General features: G+C 52.8%; 1 protein-coding gene across 1 annotated transcript in view; it reads left to right on the top strand.

Moving 5' to 3' along the window:
• The window catches only part of dzip1l (DAZ interacting zinc finger protein 1-like), a 413,098-nt gene that overhangs the window by 276,479 nt on the left and 117,833 nt on the right, over nt 1-18,786 (top strand). The window contains exon 15 of the mRNA XM_085990774.1: nt 13,076-13,224. Coding sequence (XP_085846900.1) covers nt 13,076-13,224 — 149 coding nt within the window. The remainder of the gene's footprint in view (nt 1-13,075; nt 13,225-18,786) is intronic.

Below are 18,786 nucleotides of genomic sequence, written 5' to 3'. Positions count from 1 at the left end.
TCCTCCACACGCCATTCGCCTCCCCCAGCAGTAACGATTGGTGCTCTCTCTCCCGAGCACCCATAGACGTGGGAGTCCTCCACGTCTCCTCGGTCACTGATGCTCACCCCTACCAGGGCGAGCAGGAGCAGAAACTTTCCCATGCCGATTTCCTTTCTGTAGGGACACACAAACAAATAGCCATGTCCTGAGAAAGTTCTCTGGCTTGACACAGTTATCGAGTTTCGAAAACTTAAACCTTTCATGAACTAAAATTAAACAATAATAATCCTAAAGCTACCAACTGTAAAACACACTTAAAAAGTAACATAGAAGCTGTGTACATCCGCCGCCCGTCTCCAGACGGCCAGGTTAATTCCTGTTTGGTCTCTGTCTTCTGTGGCCTCTTCTGGGCAGCTTGTACGCCTGGGCGTAAGGTGGCCTGTGCCACCAGACCCGGCGAGTCCTCCTTAAAGGAACTGGGAGTTTCTCTGAATCCCAGTTGATCAGGGGAGTGTGCCCTCCTGTGCTGCAGCACACTACCCCCTTCGGTGTGACTGCTGGCTCCCTGTCCTGTCCTGTGGGTTCCGCGCGGCCTGATGCCGCAGGCTGGGGACCCTTCTCTCTCTCTCTGCCCAATGCTACCTCTCCTGTGAGTCCCTCACCATTGGAGGCGGCAGGCTGGTGATCCCTATTTTTAATCTGATCCCTGACCTTATGCATTCCCTTTTGGGTTGTGGCCCTCCCGGGGCTGGACCGTTTGAACTGATACACAGGTGACCACTGTAGTTTAGGCTGTGGTATGCGAGGAGACCTCCTTAGGGCTCCGGTTACTGGGGACGTGTCCCAAATAATTGGTGGGAGGGCCCCCCCAGTAACACAAGCCACTGCCTCCATCTGTGCGGTCTGTGAGTCTGCCACAGCTGCAGGCTGATGATCTCTATCTTTAAAACGGTTCACCTTTTCTGCCCGTTCCCCTTTCTTGGGTTTAAACAGTTTACATTGATTAATGTAACTAGCAGCCTGCCAGTGAACCTGTTTTAAAGTCTCGTCCGCTGCCCCAAACGGGCCTTCTATGGACTCCCCATTCTCTTTCTTTACCAGGACGGCCTTAAGGACAGAATCCTGGGCTTGGACCTGCTTTAAGTCCGGGGCCAAATCTACCCCCTGTGTGCCTCCCTTGTCCCGGATTGCGGCTACCGGACCTGCCCTACAGGGATCCCAGAACTCTTCTTCCCTGGCCCCCTGCTTGGCCACCTCGTCGGTCTTTTGGTTACCCTCCCACGTGGTATGGAGGGATCCTAAATCTATGGCCAAAGGTTTGGACATTTCCCCAGCCTGCTCGTTCCCTGTGAATCCCATTAGGCTAAATGGGACCTTGTTAGACCTGGGTGAGTTGGTCGGGTCTTCCGAATGGACCACTGTGCTGGAAGCGCCAGTGTCCACCAAATATCTCCCCTGCACCGTCTCCACCCCCATCTTAACACAGGGCCTGCCCCCCTCATCGTATTCAAGGGACACAAGTCGACAGGCTGCGCTGGTTCTAGTCATAGGTCTGGGTTGTATGGGGCAGATGGAGTTAAAGCACCAGTGGCGGTGGTTACCTTCCCTGGGCCAGTTAATAAAACTCGGATCACAGCTGCTATTGAATCAAGCGTGGGGGGAGAGGTCGGTGTTTCTGTTTTTGGGGCAGGAGCTGGGGAGTTTTTCCCTACACTATCCTTCCATGGATTCCTACAGTCCCTTCTCCAATGCCCACTTTTCCCGCACCTGAAGCAGTTATGACGCACCCTTCCTGATGTCATTCTTTTTTACTAGTAGGTTTCATTTCATGAACCTTTCCTTTTGGTTGGTGTTCTTCTACCCCTCTACCGTTGCGGTAAGCCAGGGTCAGTTGCCTGACCACTGTCTCCTCGGTGACCTGGGGGCCTTTTGGGTCAATGATATACCTATCAATTCATCCAATGAAAAGCGACGAGTTAAGAAAGTAACTATAGGTTTTTATTGGCTAAATAACAGAGCCCACCCTCGTGGGTGATCGGATACAACAAGGAGGAATGCCAGCCAGTCGACTACCTTTATACCTGGGCAGGTAGGTGGAGTCATGGGCGGAGTCAGCAGTGGTCAGCCCAGGTATAGCAGCGTGACAAGAGGCGACCTCGTATAGTGATACAACAGTGTGAACAGTGATAACCATAGAGTAACGATATAACAGTGATAACTATAGTGTAACGATAGTGAACGATAAAAGTGGTTTACCACATTCACCCCTTGTTTAGATTTGAGTCCGGCGGGGTGAAGTGTACTACCAGTTCTGGTATGTCAGTCTGTCCGGAGGCCTCGTAAGGCTTTCTGATCGTCGCAGCGGCGGTGTTGCATTATCCGGTGTTAATGCTGGTGTCTGCGTGGTCGGCGAAGGCTCGTGGGGTTCCGGCATGCCGTCTACCTGGTCTGGAATTGGGGGGGTGGTGGGGGGGGGGTGAAGGTGGTGTCTCCGGAGTGCCCGAGGGTGCGAGGTCTCGTAAGGAGACTGTGTCCTCCCGCCCGTCTGGGTATGCCACATAGGCGTACTGGGGGTTGGCGTGCAGGAGGTCCACCCTCTCGACCAGGGGGTCCGTTTTATGGGCCCTCACGTGCTTTCGCAGCAAGACGGGCCCCGGAGAGGTCAGCCAGGTTGGTAGCGTGGTTCCCGTAGTCGACTTCCTGGGGAAAGCAAACATTCGTTCATGGGGGGTGGCGTTGATGGCAGTGCAAAGTAGTGACCGGGTGGAATGCAGCGCTGCCGGGAGGACTTCCTGCCAGCGGGAGGTTGGGAGGCCCTTAGACTTTAAGGCTAAGAGGACGGCCTTCCATACCGTCGCGTTCTCTCTTTCTACCTGGCCGTTCCCTCGGGGGTTGTAGCTGGTGGTCCTGCTTGCAGCAATACCTCTCGCTAGTAGGAACTGACGGAGTTCCTCGCTCATGAAGGAGGAGCCCCGGTCACTATGTATATAGTTTGGGAACCCGAACAAGGCGAAGAGGTCATTCAGGCATTTAATGACCGTGGTACTGGTCATGTCTGGGCAGGGGAAGGCAAAGGGGAAACGGGAGTACTCATCAACAATGTTGAGGAAGTACACATTACGGTCAGAGGACGGGAGTGGCCCCTTAAAGTCGATGCTCAGGCGCTCGAAGGGGCGGGGGGCCTTGATCAGGCTTGCTCTGTCCGGCCTAAAGAAGTGCGGTTTGCACTCGGCACAAGTCTGGCAGTTCCTGGTCATGGTCCTGACCTCCTCGATGGAGTAGGGCAGGTTGCGGGCCTTAATGAAGTGGTAAAGTCTGGTGACCCCGGGGTGGCAGAGGTCGTTGTGGAGGGTCTGAAGTCTATCACTTTGCGCGCTGGCGCATGTAATTCGTGACAGAGCATCGGGGGGTTCGTTCAGCTTACCTGGCCGGTACAAGATATCATAATCGTAGGTGGAGAGCTCGATTCTCCACCTCAAGATCTTGTCATTCTTGATTTTGCCCCTCAGCTTGTTATTAAACATAAAAGCGACTGAACGTTGGTCGGTAAGGAGGGTAAATCGTTTGCCTGCCAGGTAGTGCCTCCAGCGTCGTACTGCCTCCACAATCGCCTGGGCCTCCTTCTCGACCGACGAATGTCGGATCTCAGGGCCCTGTAGGGTCCTTGAGAAGAAGGCCACCGGTCTCCCCTCCTGGTTAAGGGTGGCGGCTAGGGCGAAGTCAGATGCATCGCTCTCGACTTGGAAGGGGATGGACTCATCCACTGCGTGCATAGTGGCCTTGGCAATGTCTCCCTTAATGAGGGAGAAGGCTGCGCACGCTTCCTCCGTAAGGGGGAAGGATGTGGACTTCATGAGGGGTCTGGCTTTGTCCGCATAATTGGGCACCCATTGGGCATAGTAGGCGAAGAGCCCCAGGGTTCTCTTCAGTGCCTTTGGACAGTGGGGGAGGGGTAGCTCCATGAGGGGGCGCATTCTTTCGGGGTCGGGGCCAATGACTCCGTTCTCTACTACACAGCCGAGGATGGCAAGGCGCGAGGTGTTAAACACACATTTATCCTTATTGTAGGTGAGGTTCAGCCGTTGGGCCGTACGGAGGAATCTCTCCAGATTAACATCGTGGTCCTGCCGGTCGCGGCCGCAGATGGTGACGTTATCTAGATAGGGGAACGTGGCGTGCAGCCCGTTCTGGTCAACCATCCGGTCCATCTCCCTTTGGAAGACCGAAACCCCGTTGGTGACGCCGAAGGGAACCCTAAGGAAGTGGTAGAGGCGGCCGTTCGCCTCGAAGGTTGTATACTGGCGGTCCTCAGGGCGGATAGGGAGTTGGTGATAGGCCGACTTAAGGTCGATGGTGGAGAATACCCGGTACTGCGCAATCTGATTGACCATATCAGATATGCGGGGAAGGGGGTATGCGTCCAGCTGGGTGTACCTGTTTATGGTCTGGCTGTAGTCGATGACCAGGCGGTTTTTATTGCCGGTCTTAACGACCACGACCTGGGCACGCCAGGGGCTGGTGCTCCCCTCGATGATGCCCTCCTTCAGGAGACGCTGCACCTCAGAGCTAATGAAAGCTCTGTCCCCGGCACTGTACCGCCTGCTCTTGGTAGCGACGGGTTTGCAGTCGGGGGTGAGGTTAGCGAACAGGGAAGGTGGCTGGACCTTGAGGGTGGATAGGCCGCAGGTGTTACGCGGTGGGCGGTTTAAAATCTGCTGGTTGTCGACTGTGAGTGGGGGGAGGGGTCCGCCGTATGCTAGCGTGACGCTTTGGAGGTGGGATTGGAAGTCTAGGCCTAGTAGGACGGCAGCGCATAGCTGGGGCAGGACGAGGAGTTTAAAATTTTTATACTCCGTACCCTTAACCGACAGGGTCACAACACAGTAGCCGCTGATGTCTGTGGCGTGTGACCTCGATGCCATCGAGATCCGGTTGCGCGTTGGCAGGACAGGGAGGGAGTAGTGGCTCACCGTGTCTGGGTGGATGAAGCTCTCCGTGCTTCCGCTGTCGAACAGGCAGGTCGTGGCGTGGCCGTTTACTTTGATGTCCATCATCGACTTGGACAGGGGATGCGTGCGGGCCTGGTCCAGTGTGACGGAGGCTAGTGTATAGCTGAGCGAGTTGTTGTAGTCTGCGGTTGAGGCGGTAGTCGGGTCTAGAGGCACGGTGGCGGTCGGGCGTGGTGGGTAAAATGGCGTCTCCCACGAGGTTGGACAAAATGGCGGAGAAGATGGCTGCCCCCATAACTCACATGAGGCACTGCTGGTGTCGGTTGCCTGTATCAAAGATGGCCGCCCCATAACTCACATGTGGGGATGCTGGCCTCTGTTGCCTTGAAGGAAGATGGCCATCCCCACAGCTCGCATGAGGCACTGCTGGCCTCTGATGATCCACCTCTGCAGGCCTTAGCGAAGTGGCCTTTCTTCATGCAGTTAGAGCAGGTAGAGTTCCTGGCTGGGCAGCGCGATCTCGGGTGTTTTGCCTGGCCGCAGAAGAAGCAGCCGGCGGCCCGATCGCGGGGGTCCGATGTCGGAGCCGGTACCGGGGGTGGCGGTCTCGATCGGGTCCGGGACGCCGACGCTGAGGTAGGTCCCAGGGGGGTTGCTGCGGGGGGTATCGCGGTCGGGGTCGGTCCCAAGTCCCAGGGTCGCGAGTTACAGTACCTTGAGTATGCCTCGAGGTCCCGATGGGCCACTTCTAGAGAGAGAGCGAGGGCTGCAGCTTTGTCCAGGTCGAGGTCCCTTGCTTCCAGTAGTCTTTGCCGTGAGTAGTCGGACCGCAGGCCTTTCACGAAGGCATCGCGGACATTGTCTTCAGTATTTTCTGCCGCCGTTACCGCTTTAAAGTTACAGTCTCTGCCGAGTGCTTGTAGCACCCGTAAAAATTCCTCCACGGGCTCTCCTGGCTGTTGCGGGCGGGATCTCAGGAGGTGTCTGGCATACATGGAATTTACCGGGGTTTGGTACTGTCTTTTCAGCCGGTTGATGGCGTCCTCGAATGTTTTAAGGTCCCGGATGAGTGCGAATACTTTAGGGCTCACTTGGGCGTTCAGAACTCTTAGCATGGATTTCTGAGGCACGCCGGATTCTCCCAGGTAGGCTTCGAAGCAGCTCAGCCAGTGTTCGAAGTCGAGGGCTGAGTTTGCTGCCTGTGGGTTTAGATCCAGGTACGGTGGTCTGAGGGCTCGCAGCCAGGCCGGCTGCTGTGGCTGTTGTAGCTGGGCGTCTGGCTGGTCGCTTGGCTGGTCGTTTGACTGCTCAGGTGTCGACATTTTAAAATTTAGCCAATAAAATTGATATACCTATCAATTCATCCAATGAAAAGCGATGAGTTAAGAAAGTAACTATAGGTTTTTATTGGCTAAATAACAGAGCCCACCCTCGTGGGTGATCGGATACAACAAGGAGGAATGCCAGCCAGTCGACTACCTTTATACCTGGGTAGGTAGGTGGAGTCATGGGCGGAGTCAGCAGTGGTCAGCCCAGGTATAGCAGCGTGACAAGAGGCGACCTCGTATAGTGATACAACAGTGTGAACAGTGATAACCATAGAGTAACGATATAACAGTGATAACTATAGTGTAACGATAGTGAACGATAAAAGTGGTTTACCACAGTCAAACCACAGCTCAGCCTTGGCCCTGATCCGTGGCAAGCTGTTTGCCACTAGGCTTCGGAGCCAGTGGGCCAGCTTGTCCTGGTTCAGGTGATTCCGGTCGAGATCCCCATTGCAGGCACTCTTGTGCACAGGCCACAGCCTGTCTGCGAAAGCCTGTGGGGTCTCCCCTGCTAACTGTGTAGTCTTCTCCACCCGGGAGAAAGGACTACCATCGTTCATACCCATGGCCTCCAGAACTTCCTCCTGGATGGCAGCATACCCCCCTTGCCCTTTCTTGCTCTCTGCAGAGAGAGACTGGTACAACTTGCCATCCAGAGAGAACAGGAGCATTTTGGCCATCTCAGAGTCATCGCACTTGTTGATGCCTGTTCCACTTCCATGAAGTGGAACGAGGGGTCTCCCTATTAGGTGAGTTTGTCCAGGTGGCTTACCATAGCCCTAAGCTGTTGGGTATCATGGGGAATCACGAATTGGCTTTCAAGGGCTCCCTGACCCCCATCACCGCCGGGCGGGCCTGTAGGGGGTGGTGTGTGGCGCGTGCGCCCAATCAGCTTCACCTCTGACTGTCCCTTGAGCGGTTCGAATCGCTCCCACACCCCTAGGTTCTAGACACCGGATTTAGGTACAGGCGGCGATGCAGAAAATCGAGTAGACAAATGGTTTGGTATAAGAAAACCAAGATTTTATTAAAACCGAATACAACAATCTTATGAAAAATTACTGGTATGAAAATACAGGCATATACAATAATTATACTTATATGGGAATGGGGAACACACGGCACATCGAGGGAAAAACAACTACATTAACAATCCCCTTATCCTTATCCCACCCCTATACCTAACTAGATTAAGCTATGAGGGGCCAGGAATTCATGCTCACCAATCCAAAACCTGTTGCTTTAACGGTTGTGAGTTTTGAGGTTTGGTTCTGCTGTCCTTTGGGGTACCCCGTCGCCACGTGGTCTCAGGGCGCGACGCTGGAGTTGTTGCTGTGACACACCCTCCCTCTCCTCAGTTACCGTCGTCGTCTCATCGCGATGGGTTTTCTTCTTCTCCCTCGGGCGGTCGTCGGCGGTAATGTTGCGGTTGGGGGGTCGGTTGGCGGTCTTCACTGCTTATTCGATTTTACTACCCATCCTTTTGAACGCCAGTATATTCGTTGCGGCGTTGACACCCGCGTCTAACGCCAGCTTATTCGCAGTGTTCAAAACGCCAACTTATTCTCACTGTCTATACATACACTGCTAATTTCTTCCCCAAACGCCAGCATATAACTAGGCATTTGGTTTTTACCAATGCGTCTTTCGCTGCCCTTCTCTGCTTTTATCGGTTACCTTCTTCTTCGTCTCATCTCGTCTCGCCCCTTTGTGGCCTGTGTGTCCAGTGTGGTATTGAACTCGGGTCTCGTTCTCCTCCCGCGTTTGGCCCCGGTGTAATGGGCGTCCTCGGTTGTTGAGCGGTGCAGGGAGCGAGAAGAGAGCCCACCACGAGGCCAGGGCGCGAGTACGAGTGGCAGCTGCCCAAGGCCACCGGCAAGAGTCACAGTCAAGAGCAAGAGTAAGAGAGCGATTGCTACTGATGGGCCTCCAATTATACCCATTTCTCCAACTCCTTATCTGCGCGCCAAATCAGGTCAGTCCATTGTTTAACTTTTGGCGGGCTGTTTTAAATGATTACAACCATTTATTTTAACTACTTTAGGAGTGGTTATCTCCGGGTCTAATGGCCCCGATGTCCTGGTTGCTTTGTCATGGATAAGACTTGATTGTCCCCATCCTACCTTGATGGCTACTGTGAGCTGTTATTGATTAAACATGCAGAAAGCTAATGGCAACAATTATGGGCCCATTCTAATTTGATTCGATTTGAGTCAAATAAATGCGTATTCTGTGTTTACTTTGTCTGGCTAGGCTCCAAAGAGTCTCTGGTCACAGATTCCTGCATTTTAATGTTTCGTCTCCGGGCCTGCTTGTTGGCAGAGCCTTGCTTTTAAAAATCCTGTCAATGTTGGTCACGAGGTTTACAGAAGCCATTTTGGGTACCCTGTTTTCAATAACTTGTCCAAAACAGGGTCCATTGATCCGTAACTTGGGGAGTGCGGGAATTTTGAGAACCCTGCACCTTACAGGGCCAAACCTTTGCTGCTGAGCCGGGCACATCGGCCCCGGCTCCGACCTTTCCTGCATTGGCTTGCCCACTTCTCCCTGCTGCCAAACCGAGTTAAAACCCGGCGCCACAGGTGGTGGTGGTGTGCTCTCTTCCCTGCTCTCCCTACAGATTGCCTGTCCTTCCTGCTGCCCAACCGAGTTGTTCCCCAGTGCCACAGGTGACGTCTGAACAGTTTGCCCTTCTACTTCCAGGCCCACTCGGGCCGCACCCGGGCTCACTAGGCATACCATGCCTTTTGCCCTGGACAGAGCAAGGTTTAAACTGTCGATCTGCTTTTGGCATGGGCTGTGATCTCCTGCTTCAAAACCCCTAGTGCTTGCTACCTTATAAGCGGCCTGCACATCTCTTAACCTTTCCTCCTGTTCTTTTATTTGCCTGGTAAGGTGGGCGTTCTGTTCTCGTAACACTAGTTCATTACTTTTGGCTTCGGTGACCTGACACTGAAAGTATTCCTGTTTGTTCCTGTGTTTCTCTACTATCTGTAGCCTTTCCTGATTTTGGGAGTTTAATTCCTCCAATAATCATTCCCCTGCTAGAGCCCTTGCTTGAGACAGCTGAGCTGATTCCCGCAGCTCTTCTGTTAGTGCCTCAATGCGCGTGTCTAAAAGCTGAATCTGTCGCAGGGAGCAGACCAACCAGGTGGCTTTCTCCACAGACTTTTTATGATCCTTGCTCTCAGTCCATTTGGCTGCAGCTCAGCACGCAACAGACTGAGCACCCATTTCTTGGTGATATTCGCCCTCTCAAATACATAAGAGGAAATCCTCTCTTCCATCTTCATTCTTTCCTCAAAAACAGTGTCTACTGCATCACATCCCTTTTGCCTAGGTCCTGCCGCGGTCGTCATTATGTAGGGGTTGGTGTTTGGGGTCAGCTTCGCCTCTGACTTATGAGCGGTTCGAATCGCTCCCAGTCCCTTGGTTCTAGACCTTGGACTTATTTGGGGGCTGTATTGAAATTGCAGCAGACAACTGAATTTTGGTGAAAGAACTTTGATCTTTATTTGAGAAAGAAAATACACAACACAATAATTTTAACACTCTAAATTGGGGGAACACTTCGGAATGTATGAGGGAAAATAACAATAGACAGAATACTACACCCCTCCCAATCCCACTTCACTAGCTAAATTGGGCTCTAGAGGACTAGAGATAATGACTTCTTTTGGCAGTTGTAGAGGTTCGCGATTTCGGGGTTCTCTAGATGTGTCGGTTGGGGCCTGCCATACACCAAACGTGGTAGAGGACTTCACCTGCGTGGCTGGTCAGTCTTCGCGAGTCTGCTGATGCGGTAGGGTGTGTATTGGATCTATCAGGTAAGTACCCAATTTCTTTTGGTCAGAAGTAGGGTTTAGAGTCTTTTCAGTAAAATCTTACCCAGGGGTAAGTCAAGATAGATTGTAGAGTGGAAAAACTTGTGGATCTTCGGTTTTCTTCTGAGTTGGGTTTTGTTGGTTGCGGTGGCCCAATATTACCTGGTTGCTGGTAATATTTGGTTGTTTGTTTCGTGGGGCCCTGGTCTGCCGCGAGGTCTCCGATGGTGTGTTACTTCTTCGAGAGGGAGCTTCTTCTTGGACTGAACTTGATGACTTGACTTGACATGAATGATGAAGCGAAACTCTTTTCTTCAACTCGTCTTCGCTCCTTGAACGTTCCTCTCACTCAACTGCTTGAACCGCTCGACCCGAACTGGACCCGCACTCCTTGAACCGAACTCTGGAACAGCACTGCACCTTTGTTGAACTTGTCTTCTTCTTCGAACTAAGCTGTCTTGAACTGTAAAAACAGGCCCTCAATTGTACTGTTTGAGTTTGAGGCCTGCTAATCTGCGCGCCAAATCAGTTCTGTCTCTTTGTTAGTTTTGGCGGGCTCATTAACATTGATGGGTTAAAAATTGTTTAATATGTTTCGGGATGGTCCCATCGATCTTAATTGGTTTTAAGATTGCGTGAAGTGGTTTCGGGGTAGTCTCATCGATTCTTAATTGGTTTAAGCGATTGTTTAACCTCTTGCTTAATTGCAGTAACATTTGTCTTTTCCTGTGGGGCCCAAGGTTCTTTTGTTGGTTGGTGGCATGTTCTGCATTATGTCTGCTTTGGATGGTTCTGTTCTGCATTATGTATACTTTGGATGGTTCTGTAATTTTGGGCGGGAACTGCTTTTCCGTAGGTCTATTGTCATTATCTAAAATGACTGAGACAGTCCAGATAGTCCCCAGACAGCTTGGCTAAATGCCAATACTCAAAACTGTCCATTTACAGAGGCCAATCCCAATTCCTTTGTTGCAGCCCCCTTTTCTTCCACAGGCTCGAACATGCTTTTAAAATAAAAACCAAAATCCTGGGGCCTTTGATTTTTAAATCTCCCTTTAGGCCCAATATTCTTATACCATTCTGACATGGTTTATTAACAGTCCAAAAATCCCTTCTTTAGGGTAATCTTATTGGTTTTGGGAGATCTGCTGAATTTTGCGAATCTTACAGATAAGGATGGCGATTGTGATGTTGATGAAGGTGATGTTGGTGATGATTGTGATGTTGATGATGGCGATGATAATGATGGTGATTGTGATGTTGATGACAGTGATGTTGGTGATGATAATGATGGTGAAGGTCGTGAGCTGGAGTGACAGTTTGAAGGTCGAGAGCTTGAGAGACAGTTTGAAGGTCGAGAACTGGAGAGAGGACAGTTTGAAGGTCGAGAGCTGGAGAGACAGTTTGAAGGTCGAGAGCTGGAGAGACAGTTTGAAGGTCGAGAGCTGGAGAGAGGACAGTTTGAAGGTCGAGAGCTGGAATGACAGTTTGAAGGTCGAGAGCTGGAGTGACAGTTTGAAGGTCGAGAGCTGGAGAGACAGTTTGAAGGTCGAGAGCTGGAGTGACAGTTTGAAGGTCGAGAGCTGGAATGACAGTTTGAAGGTCGAGAGCTGGAGAGATAGTTTGAAGGTCGAGAGCTGGAGAGACAGTTTGAAGGTCGAGAGCTGGAGTGACAGTTTGAAGGATGAGAGCTGGAGTGACAGTTTGAAGGTCGAGAGCTGGAGAGAGGACAGTTTGAAGGTCGAGAGCTGGAGTGACAGTTTGAAGGATGAGAGTTGGAGCGGAACCCGGTTACCAGGACGCCAAGTTGGACAGCCAGGGTAGTGTGCAGGCCAGGTGTGTGGAAGAAACCGAGGGGAAACATCGAGAAAAACTGAGAGGAAACATCGAGAAAAACTGAGAGGAAACATCGAGAAAGACAGAGGAAACATCGAGAGAGAGAGGGGAAACATCGAGAGAGACCAAGATGGAAACATCGAGAAAGACTGAGGGGGCACTTTATTTATTTAATTATAAGTTGTGAGTTCCTCATGATGCTCTCCCAGTGCGGCCACCCTGTAACCAGAGATTATTCTAGAAGCCTGGGTAGAAATATCAATGTAATTACTGTAGAAATTACTTTTTTTACATTATTGCTTGTTCATTTTATGTGCTGTCTTTTTATGTCTTTTATTTATTTTATGTCTGCTATATTTAAAATTGAAGTATGCATGCGTGTATATGTCGGTATGTGTTTTTTTGTGATGGCGCCGATGAAGATGGCTGCCGTCCTTGCGAGCTCCGTGCGTACCAGGCAGCTACGTGTTCTTGCTGCTTGGTGCTCTCGGCTCGTCAAGAAAAAAGCATTTCACTGACTAGATTACACTTCTTGTATTTAGTTATGTGACCAATAAAATTGAAATTGAAAAATTGGTGTATGTGATGATGTTGGTGGTGACGGTGGCGATGATAATGATGGTGATTGTGATGTTGACGGTGGTGATGTAATGATGGTGATTGTGATGTTGATGGTGATGTTTGTGATGATGGTGATTGTGATGTTGATGATAGTGATGTTTGTTATGATAATGATGGTGATTGTGATGTTGATGACGGTGATGTTGGTGATGATTATGATGGTGATTGTGATGTTGATGACGGTGATGTTGGTGATAATGATAGTGATTGTGATGTTGATGACGGTGACAGTGGTGATGATAATGATGGTGATTGTGATGTTGATGACGGTGACAGTGGTGATGATAATGATGGTGATTGTGATGTTGATGACGGTGACAGTGGTGATGATAATGATGGTGGTTGTGATGTTGATGACAGTGATGTAGGTGATAATGATAGTGATTGTGATGTTGATGACGGTGACAGTGGTGATGATAATGATGGTGATTGTGATGTTGATGACAGTGATGTTGGTGATAATGTGCGAGCCTTTGCTGGGGAAGTGTGCTCAGGACAGTGTCTGAGGTGCTGTTTTCTTTCCTGCGTTCCCTAGGTACTATGATTCAAAGCATGACTAAGAGTCTGGAGAAACAGCTAAGCTATCCAGTGAAGAAGCCCATCGGGGGCATTAAACTCATACCTACACCCCAAGCTGCACCTCGTACTTCTCCAAAGAACAGCTCTGTTGTCAAGAAGCTGCAGGTAATGAGGCCCGAGACTCCATTAACTGGCACATTCTAGGTTTCATTTTTTTCCCCCCTCTATGTTGCAGCCCATAAATAATCAGGAGATATTCAAATGCTTTTTACTGACCTGACTGGGGGGGCGATGGGGTCTTTGCAAGATGAGATTTCTCTCTGCTTACAAGCAGGTTATTGTTACTTTGGTCACTGGGCGGAAGCAGAAAGGAAGAAAGAAACTTTGGTGAGAGACGTTGAATGGGAATGAAAAGTCTCTTCTGTTCCCAGGGAAAGTGGCAGCTGGGCCTGCTGATTAAGTTTATAAGATGTAGCGTGCCTTACTGGGATCGTGACTCTGCATCAGACCCATGCTGGTCTGACCTTTGACCTTCACTAAAATCCGGTCGATGTGAGGGATCACTAGTTGAAGAAGGGCAGGGAGTTCTCCTGGTTTTCTTGCATTCATTCACCCATTCCCTAATGTTCTTGTCCCCTGACTCATGTTGGGGTATAGTTCCATGAACGCTGGCTTCTGCCAGTCAGGGAAGCTGTAACGAGCACTGTATCTTGCTGAGAACCTGCAACCATTTCACAGTAACCTGCTGCATCATGGTGAAGAGCGACTGTACAGGTTTCAAGAGAGTTATTTGTTTATTAGTCAAGTGTCTTTTCCCCCATCCCCCTCTTCATCCCCTACCGTCCCCGAGTTTTCTTCCTATCTTCTGTGAAGGAACTGATTCTGACCAGTAGCAGTTCCACAGGCACCAGCTGTTTCCTGATATCTCACTGAGATGCCCATTCTTCGCGTGTGAGCCTAGACAGGGAGTGTCAACAGTGTACAGAGCACAGATACGGTACAGTGGCATAGTGGTTATGTTACTGGATCAGTATTCCAGAGGCCAGGACAAATGATCTGGAGGGACGTGAGTTCAGACCCCACCACGGCAGCTGGGGAATTTAAATTCAGTTAATTAAATAAATCTGGAATAAAAAGCTAGTATCAGTAATGGTGACCATTGTCATAAAAACCCATCTGGTTCACTAATGCCGTCCTTACCCGGTCTCGCCTATATGTGTCTCCAGACCCACAGCAATGTGGTTGACTCGTAACTGCCTTCTGAAATGATGGCTCACTACCACCTTTTCGAGGGCAATTAGGGATGGGCAATAAATGCCGGCCTTGCTGACGATGCCCACTACCCCATGAACGAATAAAAAAAATGACCGGATCCCGTTCACACTCATCATCCGAATGTAAATCCCAGCGGGGTGTCACTGGATAGTGATCGGAAGAGGGGAAGCCCTGGACAATATTTCCCTTCCCTCGCCCAGGAGTGTAGTGCCTCAACTTGGCTCAGCTAACCCACTGGGAATCAGGATTGAACCTTTTTGAATTGACTGGATCAGTTCGATTTGCCATGCAGGTACGGTAGTGTATTTGTTAGATTGGACTAACAATCCAGAGAATTAGGCCTAGAAATTCAGTTGCGTCCGCCAGCCGTTAGCGCCATAAGAGGGGTAGATTTCGAGCGCTAGGCACTTAGCGCCCGGGCGCAGACCGATCTGCGCCTACGCCCAACTTCAGTTGACATTTAGCGCCGGCGCAAAGTGTTTGCGCCCGCTCAGCTGCGCGCGCAGCTTATGACGTCATTTCGTCATGCAACGCTGTTTGTGCGCCCCAAACCGGAACTTCAGTGGCGCCCGCCCAATGTGGGTGTGGCGCTGTTAAGAACTGTGAAGTGGAACGCAGCAGAGGCCCTGCGGGCCTCGGGGAGCGCTAATTAAAGGGCACTTAGACTGAACTATAAAGGCCAGCCATTTTGCTGCAATGACTTTAGTGCTTTGGATTTCTGGACAGAGACCAAGGAACAGACCTTACTGATTTGGGACAACATAGGAGAGGTATTTTTGGCTTCTGGCCAGAGCTTGGAAATTTGACTCATTGTGATTTCACTGTATGCAAGTTTATTATGGGGGCTGCATGGGGTTCCAACCCTCAGTTCCAGCATTATGTGCGAAGGGCTCGCAGACGCTGTGTGAGAGGGGCAGCCATGCCTAGACGCAGAGGGGCCATCAGGCGTCGGCAACGTAGGCCTTACCCACTCAGGGAATACCGGCAGCAGGTGTCCTATCTCACCATGACTGCCGCGCATTGTGTTAAGAGGCTGAGCTTCAGAAGGGAGGTGGTTGCAGAGATCTGCCAGCTGCTTCACAGAGATCTGCGTCCACAGCTGATGTGCAGGACGTCTCTGTCAGTGGAAGTGAAGGTCACGGTGGCTCTGAACTTTTATGCAAGCGGCTCCTTCCAAGCCGCTGCTGGGGACATAGCGAACATCTCCCAGTTCGCCGTGCATCGCTGCATCCGGCAGGTCACCGATGCCCTTTTCGCAAGGAGACACCAATTCATCTCCTTCCCCATGACCCTAGAGAGGCAGGAGCAGCGTGCAGTCGGATTTGCCAGGATCGCCGACTTCCCCATGGTGCAGGGCGCCATTGACTGCACGCATGTGGCTATGCGGGCACCTATCGACAATGCCGAGGATTACCGCAACCGGAAGGGCTACCATTCCCTCAATGTACAGCTGGTGTGTGACCACAGGCAGCGCATCCTAGCTGTCAATGCCCGCTTTCCAGGAAGCAGCCACGATGCATTTATCCTGCGCCAGACTACTGTGGCTGACATGTTCCAGGCACAGCCTCCCCCAAGGGGATGGCTTATCGGGGACAAGGGCTACCCTTTGTGTACATGGCTCATGACCCCGCTCCGCGTGCCCAGGACCCCTGCTGAGGAGGCATACAACGAAAGCCATCAAGCCACAAGGAACATCATAGAGCAAACGATTGGCGTCCTCAAGCAACGGTTCCGCTGCCTGGATCGATCTGGCGGATCTCTACAGTATTCGCCGGATAGAGTCTCCCAGTTCGTCGTCGTTTGCTGCATGCTGCACAACCTGGCTTTCCGCAGGACTCAGGCACTTCCACCTCACGTTGGACCACCACCTCAGGAGGACGAGCAGGAGGACCATGAGGAGGAGGAGGAGGAGGAGTACCAGCCCAGGAGGGAGCCACAAGGTCCAAGGGCCGTCCGCTGGCGGCTTATTGAACGGCACTTCTAGGCCCCCTGTCAGGGAATGGCTTGTGGCAATGAACGCACCTGAATGCAGCCGCTCCGCAAGCCCTCAGCCGGTTAACGCAACAACCACTTGAAACATGACACCTGGACAAGCTGAATAAATAAAAAGCTTTATTTAACAAACTCAGGGCCCTTCCCACATGAAACAGAAAAACAGACAAGACCCCCAAAAAACAGTCAAAAACATATCTCACTCCCACAACCTGGGGAGGAATAACAAAACTTGTCCATCCAATTGGCCTTCATCCTCGGCCTAACCAAGACAAACCCCCCCCATACAGAACACAAACACCCCCATATAAAAACACATTTGCCAACACACTCTACTTGGTGTGCCGAGAGGGCGAGTCCTTGTGCAGGCTTCTCCGGCCCCTGCCCGACCTGCTGCTCCGCCTCAACCTGGGCCCTGCGGGTGTTGCAAGGCTGGGGGAAGGCTCCTGAGGGGCACAATGGGTGACGGCAGATGCCCTTGGGGGTCGGCCTAGACGAGGTCCGGCCCTGGAGGGGCCGGCTGCTGACTGCTGCAGCTGTGGCTGGGCAGCATCAGTCTCTCCAGCAGCTCGTCGCAGCTTTGCTGGGGGAGTGGCAGTGGCGGCTGCAGCAATGGGGGCAAGCTGGCTGATGCCAGGCGCTCGCTGGTCGCCAGAGACAATGGCACTCGGCCGGGCTGGCACTGCAGCAAGCGCAGCAATCTGCTGAAGGCCAGACCGCTGTGCTGCAGCAGCGCGGCGGGTGCCCTGGCGATGCGTCCGTGACACAGCGAGTGTGGCAGAAGTGAGTGCCCGTACTGCCCTGGTCTGTGCCCGCATCAGATCAGCCAGTGTCTGCACGGCACCACTCATGAACTGTCGACTCGCGTCCTGTGCTGCCGCAAGTTGGTCGACACCCCTGGCCTGTGAGTCCCTGAAATCGGCCACACTATGAGCCAGGGACTCAATGGCCTGAGGTAACTGTCCCACAACCCCCATGAACTCGGTGTGGCGCCGCTCCGAGTCCGCGGACATTTCATCAAGGAGGCGCACCTCCTGGGCGAGGACCGTCTCCGGACTGGAGGCCGGACTCTCCCTCTGGGGAGAAGGCCGCCGAGCTGCCCGACCCTTCCCGCGTGGCTGGACGCCACTGGGCCCAGCAACTGCCCTCCCCTGCAACACTTCCCCCCTCTGGGGAGAAGGCCGCCGTGCTGGCCGACCCTTCCCGCGTGGCTCGACGCCACTGGGCCCAGCAACTGCCCTCCCCTGCAACACTTCCCCCCTCTGGGGAGAAGGCCGCCGTGCTGGCCGACCCTTCCCGCGTGGCTCGACGCCACTGGGCCCAGCAACTGCCCTCCCCTGCAACACTTCCCCCCTCTGGGGAGAAGGCCGCCGTGCTGGCCGACCCTTCCCACGTGGCTCGACGCCACTGGGCCCAGCAACTGCCCTCCCCTGCAACACTTCCCCCCTCTGGGGAGAAGGCAGCCGTGCTGGCCGACCCTTCCTGCGTGGCTCGACGCCACTGGGCCCAGCAACTGCCCTCCCCTGCAACACTTCCCCCCTCTGGGGAGAAGGCAGCCGTGCTGGCCGACCCTTCCCGCGTGGCTCGACGCCACTGGGCCCAGCAACTGCCCTCCCCTGCAACACTTCCCCCCTCTGGGGAGAAGGCAGCCGTGCTGGCCGACCCTTCCCGCGTGGCTCGACGCCACTGGGCCCAGGAGCTACACCCCCCTGCAACACTTCCCCCTGGCTCTCCTCCAGGCAAGACGTGTCCCCTCCATTGCCATCCCCTGGCGCGGATGAGGGTTCCCCCGATGTGCCGCCTTCCTCTTGGTCCTCGTCGTCCTCCTCTTCCGAGGGACTGACACTCGCAGCTTCAGGGACCTCCTCCTCACCAGCTGAAAGCAGGAAGGCACAAGAGTAGCTTTAGAGTGAGGACAGGGCATCAGCGAGGGAGGCATGAGTGGTGCCATTATGCGCATTGGTGGGACAGTGGCAAAGGATGTAGATCTGAAGCACAAGGGGAACCAGAGAGGTCCAAACGGTCATGTCCTTACCATTGGGGTCCAGCACAGGGTTGGCATCTCCAATAGCAACGGGGCCAGTCACCCGGCCACGCATGAGTCGAGCCACGCGCTCCTCCCGCTCACTGAGCTCCTGGAACTGGGCACGGCCTCCCCCGGTGACAGTCCGGCTCTTCAGATTCTGCACCAGCTTGGCCTGCAAGAGAAAGGACGGCCTCTAAGTACAGTGTGGTGCCCTGTTGTTGTGTGCACTGCCTCCCATGGTGGAATAGCTTGGCCAGTGTGGTGCCCTGTTGTTGTGTGCACTGCCTCCCATGGTGGAATAGCTTGGCCAGTGTGGTGCCCTATGGTTGTGTGCACTGCCTCCCATGGTCGAATAGCTTGGCCAGTGTGGTGCCCTGTTGTTGTGTGCACTGCCTCCCATGGTCGAATAGCTTGGCCAGTGTGGTGCCCTGTTG

The sequence above is a fragment of the Somniosus microcephalus genome, chromosome 6 (genome assembly GCF_052327205.1).
Source record: "Somniosus microcephalus isolate GS21.2 chromosome 6, FLI_Smic_1.0, whole genome shotgun sequence".
Lineage (NCBI taxonomy): Eukaryota > Metazoa > Chordata > Chondrichthyes > Squaliformes > Somniosidae > Somniosus > Somniosus microcephalus.
Note: the sequence above shows the minus strand (reverse complement) of the source record. Positions and strands in the feature narration are given on the sequence as shown.